At 39.7% G+C, this 20085-nt stretch overlaps 1 protein-coding gene and 1 long non-coding RNA gene across 2 annotated transcripts in view; one reads left to right on the plus strand and one right to left on the minus strand.

Annotated features, from left to right (window-relative positions):
* The window catches only part of LOC110204498 (uncharacterized), a 37992-nt gene extending 31251 nt beyond the window's left edge, over positions 1–6741 (plus strand). Inside the window, exons 2-3 of the long non-coding RNA XR_002323328.2 lie at positions 5630–5721; positions 6585–6741. This is a non-coding gene — a long non-coding RNA (uncharacterized LOC110204498). The remainder of the gene's footprint in view (positions 1–5629; positions 5722–6584) is intronic.
* Positions 1–20085, minus strand: part of GLDN (gliomedin) — an 86208-nt gene that overhangs the window by 42209 nt on the left and 23914 nt on the right. Inside the window, exons 2-4 of the mRNA XM_020986002.2 lie at positions 10346–10397; positions 2079–2096; positions 1632–1739 (exon numbers count right to left, since the gene is read on the minus strand). Of these exons, the coding sequence (XP_020841661.1) occupies positions 1632–1739; positions 2079–2096; positions 10346–10397 (178 nt within the window). The remainder of the gene's footprint in view (positions 1–1631; positions 1740–2078; positions 2097–10345; positions 10398–20085) is intronic.

A 20085-nucleotide genomic window follows, 5' to 3' on the forward strand; every position in this document is an offset into this window, starting at 1 on the left:
GACCTGCAAGGACAGAGAGGATATTCCTCACCAGGAACTCTCTATATTGATAAAATCACAGGTCTCAAAAAAAAAAAAAGTTAATGGAATGGAACATTTTGCTTCTGTAAACACAATAAATATAAATCGTACAAAGAAATATAGAAAAATATACATGAAGTGAGGCATAGGAACTAGAATACACACTCTCTATAACTACAACTAGAACAGACACTAGCTGTGTGACCCTGGGCAAGTCACTTAACCCTGTTTGCCTCAGTTTCCTCATCTATAAAATGGTCTGCAGAAGGAAATGGCAACTCATTCTATTATCTTTGTGAAGAAAACCCCAAATAGGGTCATGAAGAGTCAGACACAACTGAAATGACTGAACAACAACGACATAACTATGACAAATTTTTAGGTATATAATAATACATATGTACAGACACTGACTGTAACTGACCTAGAACTGTAACAAACACATGTATTCATGTATATATGTGTGTAAACTGACTAGTACTACAACTATAACAAATACATTCATATAAACATGTATACAGATGTCTATGTCCTCTTCTTTTTACTCATACAAACTTTACCCTAATTCAAACCTTTCTCGCTTCTCACATGTACTACTGCAATAGCTTCCTAATTAGACTCCCGGCTTCTGATCTTCCCTTTCTCCATTTGATGCCTTACATGGCTGCCAAATTTTTATTTTTAAAACGCAGAACTGAATATGTCGCTCACCTGTTTCAATAGCTCTCTACTGCCTATTGTATAAAGTACAAAATCCTCATCCTGAAATTCAAAGACTTCTACAACAAAACTCCTACCTAACTTTAGTGACATTTAATATTAATATTTAATATTATTCTCCTTCATGCTTTGTGTTCTGGGTGAAATGGACTTGTAGCTTTTCCCCAAATGGTTCCCACCACCAAACCCTTACCCAGGTGGGTTCCCTATGACTGGAATGTACTCTGTCCTTTTCTCCACCTTGTAGATCCCCTCTTTTTCTTCAAAGCACAGCTCAGGAGCTCTGCCTCCTACACAAGACCTTTCCTGATTCCCCTAGTTGTTGGAGCTCTTTCCCTCCTGAAATGTGTTTGGATGCTTTCTGTGTCTTTTCCATGTACTTGCCTATGTGCACATCGCATAGCCCCATAGAATGCAAACTCCTCGAAAGCAGGGACTGTTTCACTTTTATCTATGTATTCCTGGACCTGGGTGTATCCTGTACCTAACAGATGCTTAATAAATGCATGTGGAATTGACATTAATAAAACGAGTCAAAATACGAGGCTCTAGGGTGGAGAAGGAAGGATAGTGGAGATAGAGAAGAGAGCAGAAAGGGCACCACTGGCACTGAACTGGGGGACTTCAGGGTTGATCTGATTCAAGACAGCTTTGGGGGTTCAGAAGCCAGCTGGAGAGATCACTTTCTCCAAGTTTTAAAAGACAATTTGTCAAGGTTTGGCTAGGGGTTGGGGGAGAGGAGAAGAGCCTGCAGACCAGAACACAAAGGTTTAGAGGATATCGCGGAATCAAAAGTTACCTAGTTTCTCAACCACCAGTTTTCATTTTTCTTCAAATGCAACCACAAACACATAGGATAAGAGAATTATTTATAAATTTTGCCAAAATACCCATTTTTCCTTTTTTCCCATTTGCTCCTTTTTCTCCCTTTGCTCCTTGAATGCCAGGCAATCCATCTGATCCATTGTGTCCTGGTAACCCATTCATTCCTGGGGGTCCTAAACCAAAACACAAAATTAGTGAATATTTGCAGAATGTGCAGCACTAGCTTTAAATTGGTCTGGAATTAATTCAATCTTTTTATAGGCATTATATAAAAAGCAGGGTAAAAAGCTGCAGAGCTGAATCCAGGATGTTAAAGACAATTTGCGAAAAGGAGCTAGCTCCTTCTTCTTCCCTCTCCTTCCCTTCTCCGATGGTAGACAGGAAACTGGATGCTCAGAATTGTCAGACTTATGTCAGACTTCTCCTTCCCCCACACGCCTGCTGTGTTTAAACCTGATGGAGGAATGTCCAGTCACCCTTCCCATGTTACTGGAGATTTAATGGTATCTTACCTGGTAGTCCAGGTGGGCCTAAAACAGATGGAAAAAAGAATATTAGAAGGAAAACTGGTGGCAAAAGTAAAATAAGTATAAAAATCAATAAATAGCAAAGCATCTCAATCCTCCCACTTAACAACCTTCCACCCCATCCCCCTTTAAGATTTATTACTAAACATTTAGCTGGTTACAATGAACAAACTGAGACCATAGCTTTTGTTTAGAGCTCATTAAATAAATGTGTTGAAGGAATTCTATGAGCAATCCAACCATGACCCCCTTGCCAACAGAAATCAGTCTTTGCTTAAGTTTCACCTGACAAAGAATGTTTTCTATTCTGTTCTCATGACTGATTCCACCACACAAGTGTTTATCTTTCATAAACACATACCTAAGTAGCCAATACTTATTCTGTTTAAATTATTTAGTATGCTATCAAAAGAGCTTTTCTTTATGAAGGTGATCAAGCTAATGGTAGCATAACCCAGTTCTCCAGGGATTACATTTTTAAAAATTCTTTTAAGTTGTATGAGAAAAGTTAGAGTCAGTATCAGATAACAAATGACTTCCTTAGTGCATGATTGGCAAGGGATTTCAGGGATTCAGATGAGTCATTTACAAATATTCCAACAAACAATTCTTGCTGTCACAAATAGCTATGTCTTACTTTAAATCATTCTTCTTGGGTGCTCGGGCAAGTTAATGAGATTAAAACATGAGAAATAGAAATAAATACTCCTGTTTTTTTTTCAAAGACTGTGTGTAATAAAAATAACCCAGAGAGCTGGAAAGTTCTTTCCAAAAATTCATCTGTGTATACATTCACTTACTTTATTCATAAAATGAGCATTTGAATTAAATTAACTTAATTAATTAATCAAAATTGCATTAAATTAAAATTCCTGCTTTATGCATAGTTATACCCCAGGTATGGGAGGTATAAAATAGGGAACTTCTGGGTGAGGAAATTCCTTCTCTTAATACTAGGTTAGCTCCTTCTCTGCAATTTATAGTCAGAGAATTTCCCAGTGTACTGAGAGGTTAAGTAACTTGCCCAGGGTCACAAAGCCAGTATATGTCAGAGGTCATACTAGCCATTCTAGAGCAGAGGAACTAGAAAAAGAGGAAAGTTCACACACACACACACACACACACACACACACACACACACACACACACTTCATTCCCCAAAGCTCTACGCTAAAGAAGTTAATATGCCTGATTCTCCTCCCTGTCAAAGGATTCCTTCACAGTTCCTCCTGGTGTTATTGTAGCTGGTAAGAGACAGGACAGCAAATGCTCTCTTTGTGCACATGGATGGAGCCATTAGTGTCAAAAGGGAAATCTCCACTTTCACACAAGTATCATATCCACTTAACCACTTGCCACCACAGGTCAACTCAAACTTCATATAGATTCTGAGGTAAACCTATCCAATACTAAGACAAATGGGTAATTCAGTCATTCCAGGCAAATAGCTAATGGGGCGGGCAGTGCTGATCCAAGAAATCAGTTGTTCTAATGAATTGACGGATGAATACATTTAAACTAGTCAAGATACTCTAACTTCATAGAGATACATCTCCACCCAGGCATCCCACTCACCCCTAAAGTGCCATGATGTTTGGGTCTACACCTACTACTGCATAGTGGCTAGAGTATAGCTCTTAGAGTCAGGAAGACCTACGTTCAAATCTTGCCTCTGACATTTTTCTGTATGACCTTGGGCAAGTCACTGGACCTTTTTGAGTCTTAGTTTCCAGATTTATAAAATGGGGATAATAATAATAATAATAATATATATATATATATGTATATATATGTGTGTGTGTGTGTGGTGGGTGTGGGTGTATGTATATATAAATACCTACTTCTTTGGGTTAGTGTGAGGCTCAAATGAGGTGATATCTGTAAAGAGCCTTGCAAACTTTTTTTAAAAGTGCCAAATAAAAAGTAAATACCACTTATTATCTCTATCATTAAGCTGTTTTTGCTTCCCCCTGCCCCACCACCACAGCTATAAACTCTGTGCAGTGGTATAGTGGAGAGGCAGGCAACCCTCTTTCCAAATCTGGGTCCAAATCCTGCCAATGGCATATACTGGTTGTGTGACCTTGCAAAAGTCACATAATCTCTAGGAAGCTCTTAAGGCTGTGAACTATAGAGAAGGTATTGCCCAGCATTTATGGAGGGACTTTTCCCTCACCTGGGAGTTTCCTGTGCCAATTAAATCATAGATCCCGTCCCTATTCCTGATGTCCATTATTTTATTTGATTCTCATGGCAGCCCTGTGAATGACAATCCATCTCAAGTCATTTTATTGCATTTTAACTTTCATTTAATTTTCATTTTTGCCGTCATGTAGATGAGAATCATACAGAGGCAGGGAGGACAGAAAGGTCTGAGTACACAGGGTTGCTTCCCTAGCTAAGGCATCTGAAAATTAAGTCCATTTTGTGTCATATCCACATAAAGGGTAGGTGAACCCATGAGCCTGTCTTAAAAAGTCCATCCTCCACTATATTCTAAGTCAGCCCATATGATACATTTCTGGGGGCCTAGGAAAATCTGTGTTAGAGAACAATCAGAAATAGGAAAATCAATATCTTGGATTAGGTCTTGGGTGTGCACAAGGTTTTGAAAAGTTCACCCTGAGAATAGACCAAAGAAGAGCTGGTTAGCTAGCTAATAGTTCCAGCTATGAACACAAATAGTTGTTATAAATAATAGAATTGATATAGATTTATATTTATAGAATTTATGTCTATTAATGTAGAAATTATGCCTACTAAATTATAAACGAGTTATAGCCCTTACCAATCTAGTAGGGGAAACCATAGGGATGATGCTATGATCCTATGATCTGTGTGATACCTCCTAAGCACAGGGGTGGGGCACCTGGGACCTCAAGACCGTGTGTGACCCTCTAGGTCCTTGAGTGTGGCCTTTTGACTGAGCCCAAGTTTTATAGAACAAATCCTTTTATTAAGGATTCAGTCAAAGGTTGTCATTTGAGGACCTAGAGGGCCACATGTGGCCTCAAGGCCACAGGTTCCCTACCCCTGTCCTAAGGCTTCTATCTAACCCTAATTTCTGATTCTTGGGAAGTTTTTTCAAGTTTTTTTTTTCAATTTCTACCTATTGTTCCTCATTCTGCCCTCTGGCTCTCAGCAGAAGAACTTAATTGTCTGTGTGACAGCCCTCCAAAAGCCTAAAGACCACCATCATGACCCCCCCCTTCTCTTCTCTTCCTTAGGCTAACATCCCCAGTTCCCTCAACTGATCCTTGTGTGGCATAATTTTGAGTCTCCTCTCCATCTGAGTCACCCTCCATCTGGAAGCTCTCCAGTTTGCTGACATCCTTAATAAAGCATGGCACTCAGAACCGAATCTATTAGTCCAGTTGTTGGAACAGGGCAGAGCATAGCAGAACTCTCACTCCTCAGAGTTTCTAAACACTTAATGCATCCATGTAACTTGAGCCTGTGCCACAGACAACTAGACACATGTACTTGCCTCGTGGTGGATGCCACACCAACTTCAGTATCTTTTCTTATCTCCACAGCAACCACTGACAGAGACCCAAGGGAAGGGAAAGGAGCAGGATCTGCATTCACAGCTAACCAGACTCAAGTCAAGCTACAATGACCTGCCCTGGTAAAGATAATTTCTGGTTCAAAGTCTGAACTTACTCTCCCTCCCTAACTCTTGACCCCAAATTTGGCCATCTCCTTGCTCTGGCTTCTTCAGCCTCCGCAACCTAACAAATGAGTGTTGGGTTTGAATTCAGAGAATCTGGGTTCAAATCTCTGTTCTGCCACTGGCTCCCAGTGTGACTTTAGGCAAATCCTTAACCGCTTTGGGCAAGACTTACATTATCTAGACCTCAGTTTCTTAATCTGTAAAATGAAGAGGTTGAGCTCAATGACCTCAGGTTTATTCTAGCTCTAATAATAAATTTTACTGTTTTTTTTTCTCCTGTGTTTATGGTTCCCACATGCTCATCTGACACAGCTGGACCTGCTCACACATTCTATGAGTCGACTCCATGTCCATAACATGTCAGGCTATCAAAGACTCCCACCCTGAAACCCGAGAGCCTGGGTCAGTTCTGAGGCATCTGGCACTCATTCGTCTCTCAAATCTGTACTTCGCATAGCTAAGTTTTAATTACAGAGCTTTCCAAGTAAAATCAGGCCCATTTTCAAGGCAGAGGGGAAAGCAGAAAGAGCCTGCTTTTTCATAGCATTTTGAGGTGCCAAGTATTAACAACCTCAACCAATTTCCAGCAAAGATATGATTCGTCTTCCCCACCCCCTTGTACAATCACAATTCAGCTCTAAGTGTTCTCAATAGCCTCATCACACAGCATTCACTGCTTAGCGCAGAAGCCATTTTATCATCATAAAATAAATTGGGAAAAGGGTGAAAGAAACGGCTTTTCTCTTTTAGCAGCGATTTTGTGCTTGTAATTTCACTTATCCACTCATTTCTTTTTTTTTTTCCACTCATTTCTTTAGTACCCATCATGGTCACATGCCAAGGAAGGGAATGGAAGATATTCAAGCCACAGAATCTTTGGGTAAAAAAAAAAAGAAAAAGAAAAACAGGTATTTTCCCCCAAAGATGTTTATTGTACAGCCTGAAATTGTATTAGTTTAGATCAATTAATATTTATTGAGCAGCCTCCATGATCAATCAATCAATAATCAATAAACATTTATTAAATGCCTACTATGTGCCAACAATTAGTAGGGCAGGATGAAATGGATGGTAAATACATTAGCTTCTGAGCCTGCTCAGTGAACCAACTACCTTGCCAAAATAGAATGTAAGCTTCCTGAACTCCAGGATCTCTTTTGTATTCTTAAAGCCAATTATATCAATTCACTAAGTGTTGGATTGGGAATTAGAGGAACTGGGTAAAAGTCCTGGATCTATCCAAATCACCTCTCTGAGCCTCGGTTTCCTCAAATGTAAAATGAGAAGGGTTAGCCTGGTTGACTTTTAAGGGCAACCTTTTTAAGCTCTGACTGTATGATTCCAGGCCCTTAATAAAAGCTTGTTGGGGCAGCTAAGTGGCACAGTGGACAGAGCTCTGGCACTGGAGTCAGGAAGACCTGTGTTTAATTCTGGCTTCAGACACTTATTAGCAGTGTGACCCTGGACAAGTCACTTAGCTCTGCCTTAAAAAATAAAAGCTTGTTGATGAATTGGATAATTTTTTACCTGTTTATCAACCTGCCAGACCAGGGTAATGCAGATTTCTCCTGTAAGCAACACAAGTAACTACATTTAAGCTCACCAAGTGCTGCTTAGTGGTGTTTCTGCCATGATGAACACATAAGTATGATCTTAACTCCAGTGTAAGCTCCTAAAGACAATGACCATGTCTTCTCCTTCTTTTGTACCTCTGAGGTACCATCAGTCCAAGGCTTTGCCCTTGCAATCCTTATTCCCCTACCCACCTCCAATTTATAGGACTATATAGGATACCAGATAAAGAGCTGGAAACAACCTCAGAGGTCATCAGAGTCCATTGATTTTATAGATGAGGAAACCCAGAGCCAGTGTCACACAGCCACTAAGTATCTCAGACAGAATTTGAACTCAGGTCTTCCTAACTCCAGGTCCAGTGATCTATCTGTTGCACCATTGTAGCTACAGTGGATCAAGATGGCAGGCGGCTAGGCAGAAAGAAGTAGCTATCATCAGCTTATGAGACCCCCCCTCCAAAAAAAACCCAAACCCCTAAGGCACACATATATATATATAGACATTACTTCAGTCACTAAACATTAACATTTTTATACTATTCTAGGTGTTTATAACATTTTGTGTGTGGTGAACTCCTTTGGAAGTCTGATGAAGTCCATAGACCCTTTTTCAGAATAATATATTTTTAAAAATTTATAATGGAAGGAAATGGTAAATTTCAGTTGTAGGTTAGTGAAAATAAAGATGTATTTTTTTCCCATCCAAGTTCACAGACCCCCTAAAATCTATCCACGGACCCCTGGCAGGGTGAGGTTGGTTCATGGATGCCAGGTTAAGAACTCCTGTTCTCGACTCCAAAAGGGAATAAAAATACTATCATAGAGTTCCTGCCCTTAAGAAATTGACAGTCTAGTTGGGGGTGAGGGGAGGAGGAGGAAGGGGAAAAATAGGATAATGCATAAAATAACTATGGTGCAAGGTAGAATGTGGTTAATGCTATGAGAGAAGTATAAAGTGTCTTGGGAGTTCAGAAGAAGAAGAAGCTACCTCTTGCTGGAGAGATCACAGTGAGGCCCACGTAGAGAAGAAGGTAGGGTATATGAGCTGGACAGTGAAGGCTAGGCGGGATCTGACTCATGTGGGTAGTTGGGGAGAGGTAGAGAGAAGGGGAGGGGAAGGGACAGCCAACTCCATGTAGTGGGAATTGCACGAGCAAAGGCCTTAGAGGCAGAAAAGCGCAGACTGAGCGACAAATAGTGTGAGTTTGGAGGGAGTATTTGTTGTTTAGTCTTTTTTCAGACGTGTCTGACTCTTCTTGGCCCTTTTTTGGGGTTTTCTTGGCAAAGATACTGGACTGGTTTGTCATTTCCTTCTCCAGCTCATTTTATACAGATGAGGAAACTGATGTAAACAGGGTTAACTGACTTGCCCAGGGTCACACATCTAGTAAGTATCTGAGGCTGAAATTGAACTCAGGTCTTCCTGACTCCAGGCCCAACACTCTATCTATTGTGCCACCTAGCTGCTACATGGATGGAACATAGGGTTTGTGAAAGGGTACTTTGGGAGATAAGGGAAGGCAGCTTCAGAGCCATGCTATTGAAAGCCTTGAATGTCAGACTAAGAAGCTGGCACTTTATTTTGCATGCACTGGAAAATCCCTGGCAATTACTGAATAAAAGGAATGATAGGATGGAGTTGTACTTCAGGACAATTAACCTGGCAGTGGATCACAGAGGGATTGGAGCTGAGAGACTGGAAGTAGAGAGTCCAGGTGGGAGGCCCTTACAGTAGCTCAGGTAAGAGGTAAAAGAGAGAGATGGTGGCAGTGGAAATGGAATAGAAGGGATGGATGCAAAAGATATTTGTGGGGTAGAAGCAAGAGGACTTTATAACTGATTAGATAATCACATTATCTAATCATATGAGATACAATCTAATCAGATAATCATATCTTACATTTTTATAGTGCTGTAAGGTTTCTAATGTTTTCTTGTGAGCTAGGTAGTACAGGTATCATTATCTCCATTTTACAGGTAGAACAAACTGAGTCTTGAAGAGGTTATGTAACTTGCCCAGGGGCACACAGGTAGTCAGCGTCTGAAGCACTCAAACCCAGGTCTCCCTGACTTCAATTCCAGCACTCTGTTGGCATTTGTCTTCTTAGAGGTAATACTGAAGCTATGAGAGTGGATGAGGTCAGAAAGAGAGCATCCTTTATTCAAAGAGCAGAGGGATCAGGGAAAGGAACAAAGGAATAGAAAAAGGTTCAGAAAAATGGGTTTCATCAGCTATGATCCCCATGACTATTATATCCCCTTCCATCCTCCCTTCTGCCAAGGTTGTGACCTCTTTGTGACCTCTTCACCTAATTGGCACTTTTCTTCATTTTTGTTTGAACCTCATTTGTGCAAAAATGATGGGAAACTAGGCTGGAATTTCACTTGTTCCACTTACCCTAGGGGAGGCCTTGGTCCTATCATAGGCCTAGCCACACAGCAGGGTGGGTTTGGGTTTTTTTTTGGATTGACCTGTTGGTTAGACCCAACTTAAGTAGTGTTAACCTTGACTTTTACTGTTGTTTTGTACGTTGTGTGTGCATACAGAAATGATGTTCACTTTAATAAGTTTGAAAGGCATTCTTCCTCCTGAGTTGGTAAACATTGCTTTAAAAAAATTTTTTTTGAACATTGCTTTTGACATCTCATTTATGCTGTTAGTTTGTTAGTAAGGTTCTTTTGCTTAGTACTAAGGCAAAAATCCACGGCTCTGTTCAAATTATTGCAAGTTTCTAATTTATTGTCGGAATTAAGAGTCTCTTACTGTAACTAAATCCCCTTGAAGTAAGCGTTTCAGTATCAATACTGCAAATGTGACATTTCATAGTGACTACCCATATTAGGATTTCCCCCCCCAATTATATAATATCTCTGAAAGTAAACCAAAGTGTCATTTTCAGAATAATTCTTTCTTTTCTCCCAGTAATAATTCTGCAGCTGGGAATTCTACTAGTGTGCATTTTCAACATATAAGACTGAACAGTTTACTGACTCTGCAAGCATACCTGTTAAGCAGATCCCTTTGGTGCTGTTACATAAATCCAGCATTACTCGAACCTAAAAGTATAAAAAGAGTGAAATTAACCACAAAATACAAAATAGTGAGCTCTGGACTGGAAAAAAAAGATTACTGGTTCTCTTTTTATTCTAAAATGACTAACAAGAAGAAGGATAGTAGAGAAAATATTCGGCAATGTCAATGGAATTTGCAAAGGCTAAACATTGGGTAAAATGTGAGAACTTTTAAAAATCCTTAAAATAGCAGGCGGGGAAGGTTTGTTATGGAGCTGAAGAAGCAATCAACTTGGGTTTTTAAATTTCTATTGTACTCTCTTGGAATAAAGAAAGTTGCCCGAGGTTTTATTAAATCTGGACTTATCACTGACAAAGAAACATGGTGTTTTACAGTTAGAAGTGGCCTTAAGAGGCTGCGAGGTTCAGCCCCTCTGTTTTACAAATGAGGAAATTGAGTCTAGAGATGGCAAATGATTTAGTGCATATTATATAATAAGCTGGTGCTTGATTTATTCATTTCATGGTCATAAAGTTCAGCTGCAGCCTCCAGACACCACACTTCTGTTAACAGAATGGCTTGTAAGAGTTAAGCCAACTTTCAATGATGCATGTTGGATTAGAAAGGGTTAACACTGAAGTTGACAGTCTTTACTCAGTGTAATTATAGGTGAAGGATTATACTGGCCCAAGAAAAAACAGGATTTTACACCTGTAGGGTTCATCAACAGGCTTGTGTGCTCATATACATGAGGAATTGGATTCTATTTGTGATATGCCTAGAAAAGGACTGTACATCATTTAGTCCAGTTCAATTGACTCTAACAAGCAGGAGGAAGAATATTATTCTATCTCCAATTCTGAGGCTCATAGACTGAGGGTAGAGTGGAAAGAGCAATGAAATTGGAGTCAGAGAACCTGGGTTCTCTGGATTTGCCACCTGTATGACGTTGGCCAAATCACTTAAACTTCATGGGGTTCAGTTTTCTTATCTGTGGAATGAGGAGTTCAACTAGATGATACCTGAGGCCCTTTCTGGCTCTCAGTCCATCATCCTGTATATTTTGGCTCGTGGTATTCAAACTACTTGAAATGAACTCCCTCCCTCTCTGTTAATCCATGGCTATTGTGTCTTTTGTGTGGGACCAGAATTTGCCTATGCCAAGAAACCTTTGCTGATTAATCCGATTCTACCTTGATTAAGATCATCTTTCTCTCTCTCCCTTCCTCCCTCCCCCTTCCTCTCCTCTCTGTCTCTGTGTCTCTCTTCTCTCTCTCTCTCTCTCTCTCTCTCTCTCTCCTCTCTCCCTCTCTCTCTCTCGAATTCTCTAATCACTTGATTAATCTTGATTAATCCAGAATCCTCAAGATGGCAGGACAAAATGAACGCACAAATGGAAGGGAAAAGCTAAGAAGAGAATAAACCCAGCTAGTTGTAGCTTAGATTTAAACTCCTCTAAAATGCTACCTATGGGCAGCTAGGTGGTGCAGTGGATAGAGTGCCAGGCCTGAAGTCAGGAGGACCTGAGCTCAAATCTGGCCTCAGGCACTTAGTAGCTGTGTGACCCTGGGCAAGTCACTTAACCCCGTTTGCCTCGATTCTTCATTTGTAAAATGACCTGGAGAAGGAAATGGAAAATCATTCCAGTACCTTTGCCAAGAAAATCCTAAATGGGGTCATGGACAGTGGGACACAACTGAAATGACTCAAAAACAACAATAAAATGTTATCTGCCTGAAATCCACAGACAAAAGCCAAAAAAGGTCTCACCTCAGATGCCTCTTTAAAAGATTCTTCATATATTAATTACAGCTATTGAGGATAATAAGATAGGGAAATGGAATCTATCTGCTGGCTAATCCCAGGGTAAAACTAGTGAAATGTATTATAGCAGGACGGGGATGGAGATGAATATATTAGGTTAACTAATTTTTGTGTAGGATCAGAATTCATCTCTGCCAAGAAACTTTTGCTCATTGGCCCAATTCCACTCTCATGAAGATTCTCTCTTTACTTTTTACCCTCAATTCTCCCACTTACTTATGTAATCCAGAATCCTCAAGGAAGCCAGACATGATGATTTATTAGTGCAGGACTTGTTAATAAAGCAAATTATCTAATTTGTTTAACTCATGAGTTATTTCATAAAAACTTCAGAAATGTTTAACATCTCTGCTTTCAACTTCTAGAAATTACAGTTTTGATTTTTGGGAAAATACAGCTCTGTCTTTAGACAAGGATTCAAATAGTAGTCAAGAAATCCAGAGAAATTTCTGATGTACGTTTTGTTTTTTTTTAAGTCAGAAGGTGTGTATCAAGCTCCTCACAGCTTCTATCGACATAACTATTTTTGAGAAGTACTTTCTAATGATGGCCAGCATTGACTATAACAGTCTTATTTATATTTCTACTTGGACTTCAATTTGGATAGATGAACTAATTATGTCTTGTGGATTTCAGAAACATTGTGTTTTATTTAGCAGAAACATTTAATTTTTCACTTCTGCTTAAAATCATCAGAAACCATTTCCTATTTTTGATTTCATCTCTTTCAAAGTAAGCTGACATGCCTTCCTTCATCTGGTCACTGGATAGAATATTCACTGTTGGAAAAGTGCTGATTTTTGTTTGTTTTTACGTAATTTTCATTTCTAGATATGTTCTACCATCTCCTTCCCCCTTAGAGAACTGTCCTTAATATTAGAAAGAATAAAGAAGGGGGAGAGGGATAGTTCAGCAAATTAATCAACATGTCAGCAAAGTCTGATATTATTATGTACTATATTCTCCACCTATTGTCCTCTTCCTCTGCAAAGGAGGAAGGTGCATTCTCACATTTCTTCTTAGAATTTCACAATATTCAATTTTGACAGTCCTGTTGATATATGTAGTTTCCCCCTGTTTTTGTTACCATAGTCTTTGTTTATGTTCTTTTCCTGGTTCTGCTTACTTTGTATCGGTTCATTTAAGTCTTTCTGTGCTTCCCTGTGTCTGTTATTTCTTACACGGCAGTAGTATTCCATTACATTTAGGTATCACCATCTGTTTAGCCGTTTTCCAATCAGGGGCATTTGCTTTGTTTCTTGTTTTTCTATTAAAAAGTGCTACTGCTATAAACATCTTGGTGTACATGCGGCATTTCTTTTCTCATTGACCTCCTTGGGGTAGAAATCTACCAGGGGGATCTCTAAGTTAAAAGGAATGTCTATTTTATTCACTTTCTTAGCCTAATTCCAAATTACTTTATAGTATGGTTAAACCAATTCACAGCTCCAACAACAACATATTTATATGCTTTTTAAAGCAATTTAAACAAACAAAAAAATCTCAGTAAGCTGAAGGGATCAGTCTATCATGGTGTACAGGGATGGGGGACCTTCGGCCTCAAGGCCACATGTGGCCTTCTAGGTCCTTGGATGTTCAGTCTTTTGACTGAGTCCAAGTTTTACGGGGGATTTATTAGGGGATTTGCTCTGTGAAGTTTGGATTCAGTCAAAGGGCAGCAGTTGAGGACCTAGAGGGTCATATGTGACCTGGAGGCTGCAGGTTAGATTCCTGCTTAGACCATCCCTCACTCTTCTACATCAAAACTGGTGTAGGCACTAAAATTCCTCGATTTTTAGAAGGATGGATGAGATTCTGGAAATCCTTGTCCCCAGGCAGTTTCGTTCACCCTCAGTTAAGTGGACATCTCAGGTAACCTGAACATTCTATTCCCTGGTCACATCAGCAAACAATCAAAACAGTCTATTTTGAAAACACTTGTTTTCTGGTTAATGAAGACGTGCATTATTTTTCTCCCATTCTCTGTGACTGATGCAAACATTTGGTTAGGGTCCACTAAGCTGATGCCAAACGGTGTGTTGTAGTGAGTAATATCAGAGCAGCACACTATAAACAAAGGCACTCAACTGGAAAGACAGCTAGGTGGTACAGTGGATGAATTGTCGGACTTAGAATCAGGAAGACTTGAGTTCAAATCCTGCCTATGTGAACCAGGCAAGTCACTTAACTTTCAGCTTCGGTTTTCTGACCTGTGAAATGGGAATATTAAATAGCACCTACTTTCCAGGGTTGTTGTGAGAATCAAAAGAGATTTAAAGTACCATATAAATGTTTTGGAAGATCTGGGTTCAAATTCCAGGCCTGCTATTTACTACTTGTTATGTAACTATAGAGTAATTCAATTAATGCTTCTGGGCCTCAGTTTCCCTATCAGCAAAATAAGAGTAGTGAGTTAGATCATCTTTAAGGTCTCTTCTTACTCCAAATTCTAGAAAATCCTATGTTACTGTAACAATTGACATCAGTCTCTTTTCACAACAACCTATGAGGTGAATAAGTATCATTAGCCCCTTTACAGGTGAGGAAACTTAATTGTTTAGTGACAGCAAGCTCTGGAGGTAAGATTCAAATTCAGGTCCTCTGACACACAAAGTCCATCGACTTTTTTCCACTACATTCTGCTGATTCCTGTGCTCTAGGTGGTTATGGAATCACAGATTTATTAAAGCTGCAAAGGACCTTTGAGATCTTGAGTCCAACTTCCTCAATTTACAGATGAGAAAACTAAGAGCTAGGGAAGTTAAGTGACTTGCCCAGGGTCATACCACTCGTAAGTATTTAGGGCAAGACACATACCTAGGTCTTCCTGACTCCAATATAGAAGGGACCTGGGATATAGGGATCTGAGAGGAGGTGTGTTCTCTTTGGCAAGATTTTTATAGTGGAAGACTCTTCCCTCCAGTTCTACTCCTTCTTCAGGAGGTAGGAAGAAATACAGCTCCCAAGGTCTTTAGATTATCTAGTTCAAACTTCCATTTTATTGATGACAAAACTGAAGCCAAGATAGGAGAAGTAACTTGCCACATTCGAGAACAAGGACTGTCTTTAAGTCATTTTTCAGTCATGTCCAACTCTTTGTGGCTCTATTTGGGGTTTTCTTGGCAAAGATACTGGAGTTGTTTGCCATTTCCTTCTCCAGCTCATTTCACAGATGAGGAAACTGAAGCAAACAGGGTTAAGTGACTTGCCCAGGGTCACGCAGCTAGTAAGTGTCTGAGGCCAGATTTGAACTCAGGAAGAAGAGTCTTCCAGACTCCAGGCCTTGCACTCCACCCACTGCCCCAGGAACTGTCTTACTAACTTCTTTTGCATTCTCTAGGACCCTTAGTATCAGGCATATGTTAGATGCTCAGCAAATGAACTGTTCAGTTGATTTTAATGATATCAACCATTTCATGCAGTCTGATGTAGAGCCCATGCTGCAAAGTGATTATTCGTATCTTGATTAAAAAATTATGTAAGCCCTGGGGAGGGCTTAAGTAGCTAAAGACCTTGGGAGTTGCATGCATTTCTTCCCAGATCAAACAGAAAGGAAATTCATGCTGAAGTAGAACTAGAGTGGGCGTGTATTCTTCTGGAAGATTTTCCTAGTGGAAGACTCCTCCTTCCAATTCTGCTCCTGCATTCTTGGTGAGTTTCGCTTCCAGGCTCTTTAGCCACTTGGGCTTCCGCTCAAGGCAGTAGCCCAAGCTACGACAATTACACAAGCCTAAAAGTCAGATGATGGCCCTTGTGTAGCTCTTTCCTATGTGACCTATAGCTTTCCAAGACATCTGAGTCCTGTGGCATATTATATTATAAAGATCCCCCTTTCCCTTTCTTCCCCTCTTAATTCATATTCTTCACTGCTTTCATATTCATTTTTCTTAAAAAACAAACAGACAAAAACTAAATACTTGGTAGGTAGCAATTGCAGAGGAAAGAGCTGATTATAGTCAGAGGATGTGGGTTTGATTCCTGGCACTCTCAGTTGCTACCTGTACAAGCCATTTAGCCTTTCTAAGTCTCAGCAAACTCATCTGGAGGAGAGAGTAGGGTTGATGACTTCACACAGCTCTGTCTCATTTAAATCCAATTCACTTGCAAGTCAAGACATCATCCTCCTGATGTCATTGGTCCTTTGAGAAGGAAGGATGAACAGTAACAACGACAACAAAACTCATCTGAAAAAATGAGGGAGTTGTACTGTAGGTCCTTTAAGGTCCCTCTTGGCTAAATCTATGATCCTAGCACCCTCTCTCCCCCCACCCAACCTCCTTTCAAAAACCTTGAACAGTTTACACATTGCCATCAGAATAAATTCCAAACTCCTCAAACTTGTTTTCAAAGCCCTATATCATCTACTCCTAACGTACCACTCATCTCCCAGGCCCACTCCATCCTCATCTCTCCTTCCTCTTGACATTAAGCATTTTGCTTCAGCCAGTATGCCTGGTGAACAGCAACTTGGGCACTCAGAGCAAGGAGGACAAAATGAGTCTGAGCAAGGCAAAATTATTTTCCAAATCAATTTAGTTGGAAGGGGTGAAAGACTTTAGGACACGAGGCATTGTCAGAGGGACACAAAGACTCTGAAACATTGGCTTATGTGGGTAGATTGCCAGATACCTCTGCAGAGGGGGTGAGAAGAGGAGGAGGGGGTAGGATGCAGGACCTGAATGGACCAGAGAGAAGCTTACCTGGAGTGTAGCTGCTGTTGGTGGTGGTTGCTGGGAGGCAGAGTGGGAAAAGGAAGTGTGTCATCTGGTAGCTTTTGGGTTTTAGTTATTCTTGTTACTAGTTAGCTAGACAGTGTGGTAGAGTAGATAGGGAGCCTTGGAGTCAGGAAGCTCTGTTAAAATCCTACCTCTGACACATGCTGGCTGGTTGGCTCTGGGCAAGACCTCTAACCTTTTAATGCCCCAGGCAGCTCTACAAACCAACTATAAATTGCAGGGCAGATGCTAATCTTCATTGGTAGAGGAACTTTCTTCACTGGGAATTCTCTATCCTGGTGAAATCTCAGGTCTGAATTTTAAAAAATTCTTGTCATTGGACACTAAGCCAAGCTGCCTTGATGATGTTGAAGAAGCGCACGTGCTATCAAGATCCACAGGATTTCAGTGTGCTAGGGTCCTAGCTCATCACTGTCCTGTCAGTGAGGACAAAACTGCAATTTTGATCTCAATTAAGTAAACAGCAGCCCATAAGTTTTCCCAAACTTCCTCACTCATATGCACTCTTCGGGGCATGAACTAGAAAAATCATCAACCAACATGGGCATTTTCATATGTAGGCCATATGCATATGTGGTCAGAAAAAGGTAATTATATTTGAAATCATGAATTCTATTACATGATGTGGTTTTTAAAAAATATATGTTAAATTGAATGTGGTAGCCCCAACATTGCCCTTCTAATCTGTGTCTCCTTCTGAACTTCCTTCTGCTCTTTTCTGTTTATTATTAAAGTGTTTCATTGACCTTCTTTTTAAAAATTACATAACTATAACTACCTCTCCAATCCCTTTCCCTCAAGTAATAACAACTAATATTTATATAGTGCTTACTATGTGCCAGGCACTGTGCTAAATGCTTTACAAGTATTATCTTATCTGAGCCTCACAACAACCCTGGGAGGTAGGTGCTATTAACATCCCCATTTACAGATGAGGAAACTGAGGCAGAGGTGGAGCCCAAGGTCACACAGCTAGGAAGTGTCTATGACTAGATTTGAATTCTGGTCTTCTTGACTCCAGGCCCAGCATTCTATTCACTGTGCTACTTGGCTGGCCAAAAAAAAAAAAAAGCCCTTCCTATAACAAGGATAATCAAACTAAACAAACTTGGATTGTATTGATTCATGTCTGAAAATATATGTGTTTCTCATTCTGCCTCTACAGTCTATCACCTCTCCATCAGGAAGTGGGAAGCACGAGTCAGCATAGTCTTTTGGAGTAGTGACAGGTTACTGCATTGATTAAAGTTCCTAAGTCTTTCAAAGTTGCTTTTCTTCTTAATATTGTGGTCATTGTATAACTAATTCTCCTGGTTCTGCTCACTTTACTCTTGTTTGCATCAGCATTCACACAGCTCTTTCCAGGTTTATCTGAATCTGCCCCTTGTTAAATTTCTTTTTTTTTAACTATAAATTAACCAGTTTTTATTGATACAAAATTAAAGAAAATAAAACCACAAAACAATATAGACTTAAGTAATAAAAAGTCTCAAAATTCTCAGGATCAGAAATGATGGCCATTGCCCATCATTAGCCTCAACCTCTCTGCCCTGTTTTATTTATGAAGACAGACTGTTTTGCTATGGCTGTCACTCCAGTCTTAATGCCCTTAACAAAACATCCCTTTTCATGTATTGACTCTGTCAAGTGTGCTGTTGGTGGTCCTGAGCACAGAAAAAAACCCTGTGCCTACCAGGTTCCTGTGGTCTCTCTTTGGTTTTGACTTAATTTTGAGAGTGTCTGTGGATGGTAGATAGGAGTGGAATGTCTGTGATGAGCTGTCAGATTCATACACCATTCACAACATCTTATAGCCATCTTAAAAAAAGTAAACATAGCCTTAACCCCAAAAGAAACCTTGGCATAATAATAGTCCACTAAATTAATATTCTGTAATTTGTTAAGCCATTCCTCAACTGATAGGTTTCGACTTGGTTTCTGGGTTTTTGCTACAATAAAAAGTTCTACTACAAATATTTTTGTACATATAGATCCTCTCTGTCTCTCTGTCTCTCTGTCTCTCTCTCTCTCTCTCTCTCTCTCTCTCTCTCTCTCTGTCATCTCTTTTGGGAATATACTTAGCATGCTTAATCTGGAGAAGAGTACTAGTGACATTTCTGGGTCAAAGGGGAAGTGCAGTTTAGTGACTTTGGGGGTATAATTCTAAACAGCTTTCTAGAATTGTTGGATTGATTCACAGCTCCACCAACAATGCATTAGTGTACCAGTCCTCCCACATCTCTTCCAACAATTTGTTGACAATCTGATGGGTCTAAGGGGAAACCTTGGTGTTATTTTCATTTGAACTTCCCTTATGAGTAATGATCTGGAACACTTTTTCATATGGTTGTTGATAGTTTAGGTATCTTCCCTTGAGAATTATCTGTTTATATCCTTTTTCTGTTTATCTATATTGTTCTTATATATCTGTATGATTTCTCCATATATGTATGTATGTATATATATATATATATATATATACACACACACACACACACACACACACACACACATATATATAGGACCTTTATCAATGAATTTTTTTTGCAAAGCTTTTTTTCTGTTAACTGCTTCTAATTCCAACTGCACTAATTTTATGCAAAATCTTTTCAATTTTATGTAATCAGAATTGTCCATCTTATCTCCTGTAATTCTCTTTATCCCTTGTTTGTCATGAACGCTTCCCTATCCATGGTGGGAAAAGAAACCTCTTTCTATTCTCCTCTGATCTGTTGCTTGTATGCATTCTTAGACAGTCTTTACCTTTTCTACTTACCCTTCAAGAAGGCTCCCTACTACCATATCTCTGGTGAGAAAAGAGACAGTCTAATAATAAAACACCTACTAATTCATAAATTCTGAAGGATCTTCACCTTTCAACATGACTTTTCATTTCATACAGATATGAATGGCTTTCTTCTGAATGGGCTACTCTTCAAAGGAAAGAATTTTTTAGTGAAGTAAAAAAAGGTAACATGGAGAGGACCCCCCAGTACTTGTCCCTCACTGGTACTGATTAGAGAGACAGGAATACTGAAATTTATTTCACTTCTAGGTGATAAAGTGCCTAATAAATAAAGATAGGGAGTGGAGTTCTGATTCCCAGCATAGGGAACTCATGGATGAAGAAACTCTCTATCAGTGGAGGTAGGTACCTTTTCTGCCCAAAGTT

This window comes from Phascolarctos cinereus, unplaced genomic scaffold, assembly GCF_003287225.1.
Source record: "Phascolarctos cinereus isolate Bilbo 61053 unplaced genomic scaffold, phaCin_HiC Scaffold_3;HRSCAF=262, whole genome shotgun sequence".
In the NCBI taxonomy this organism is placed as follows: domain Eukaryota; kingdom Metazoa; phylum Chordata; class Mammalia; order Diprotodontia; family Phascolarctidae; genus Phascolarctos; species Phascolarctos cinereus.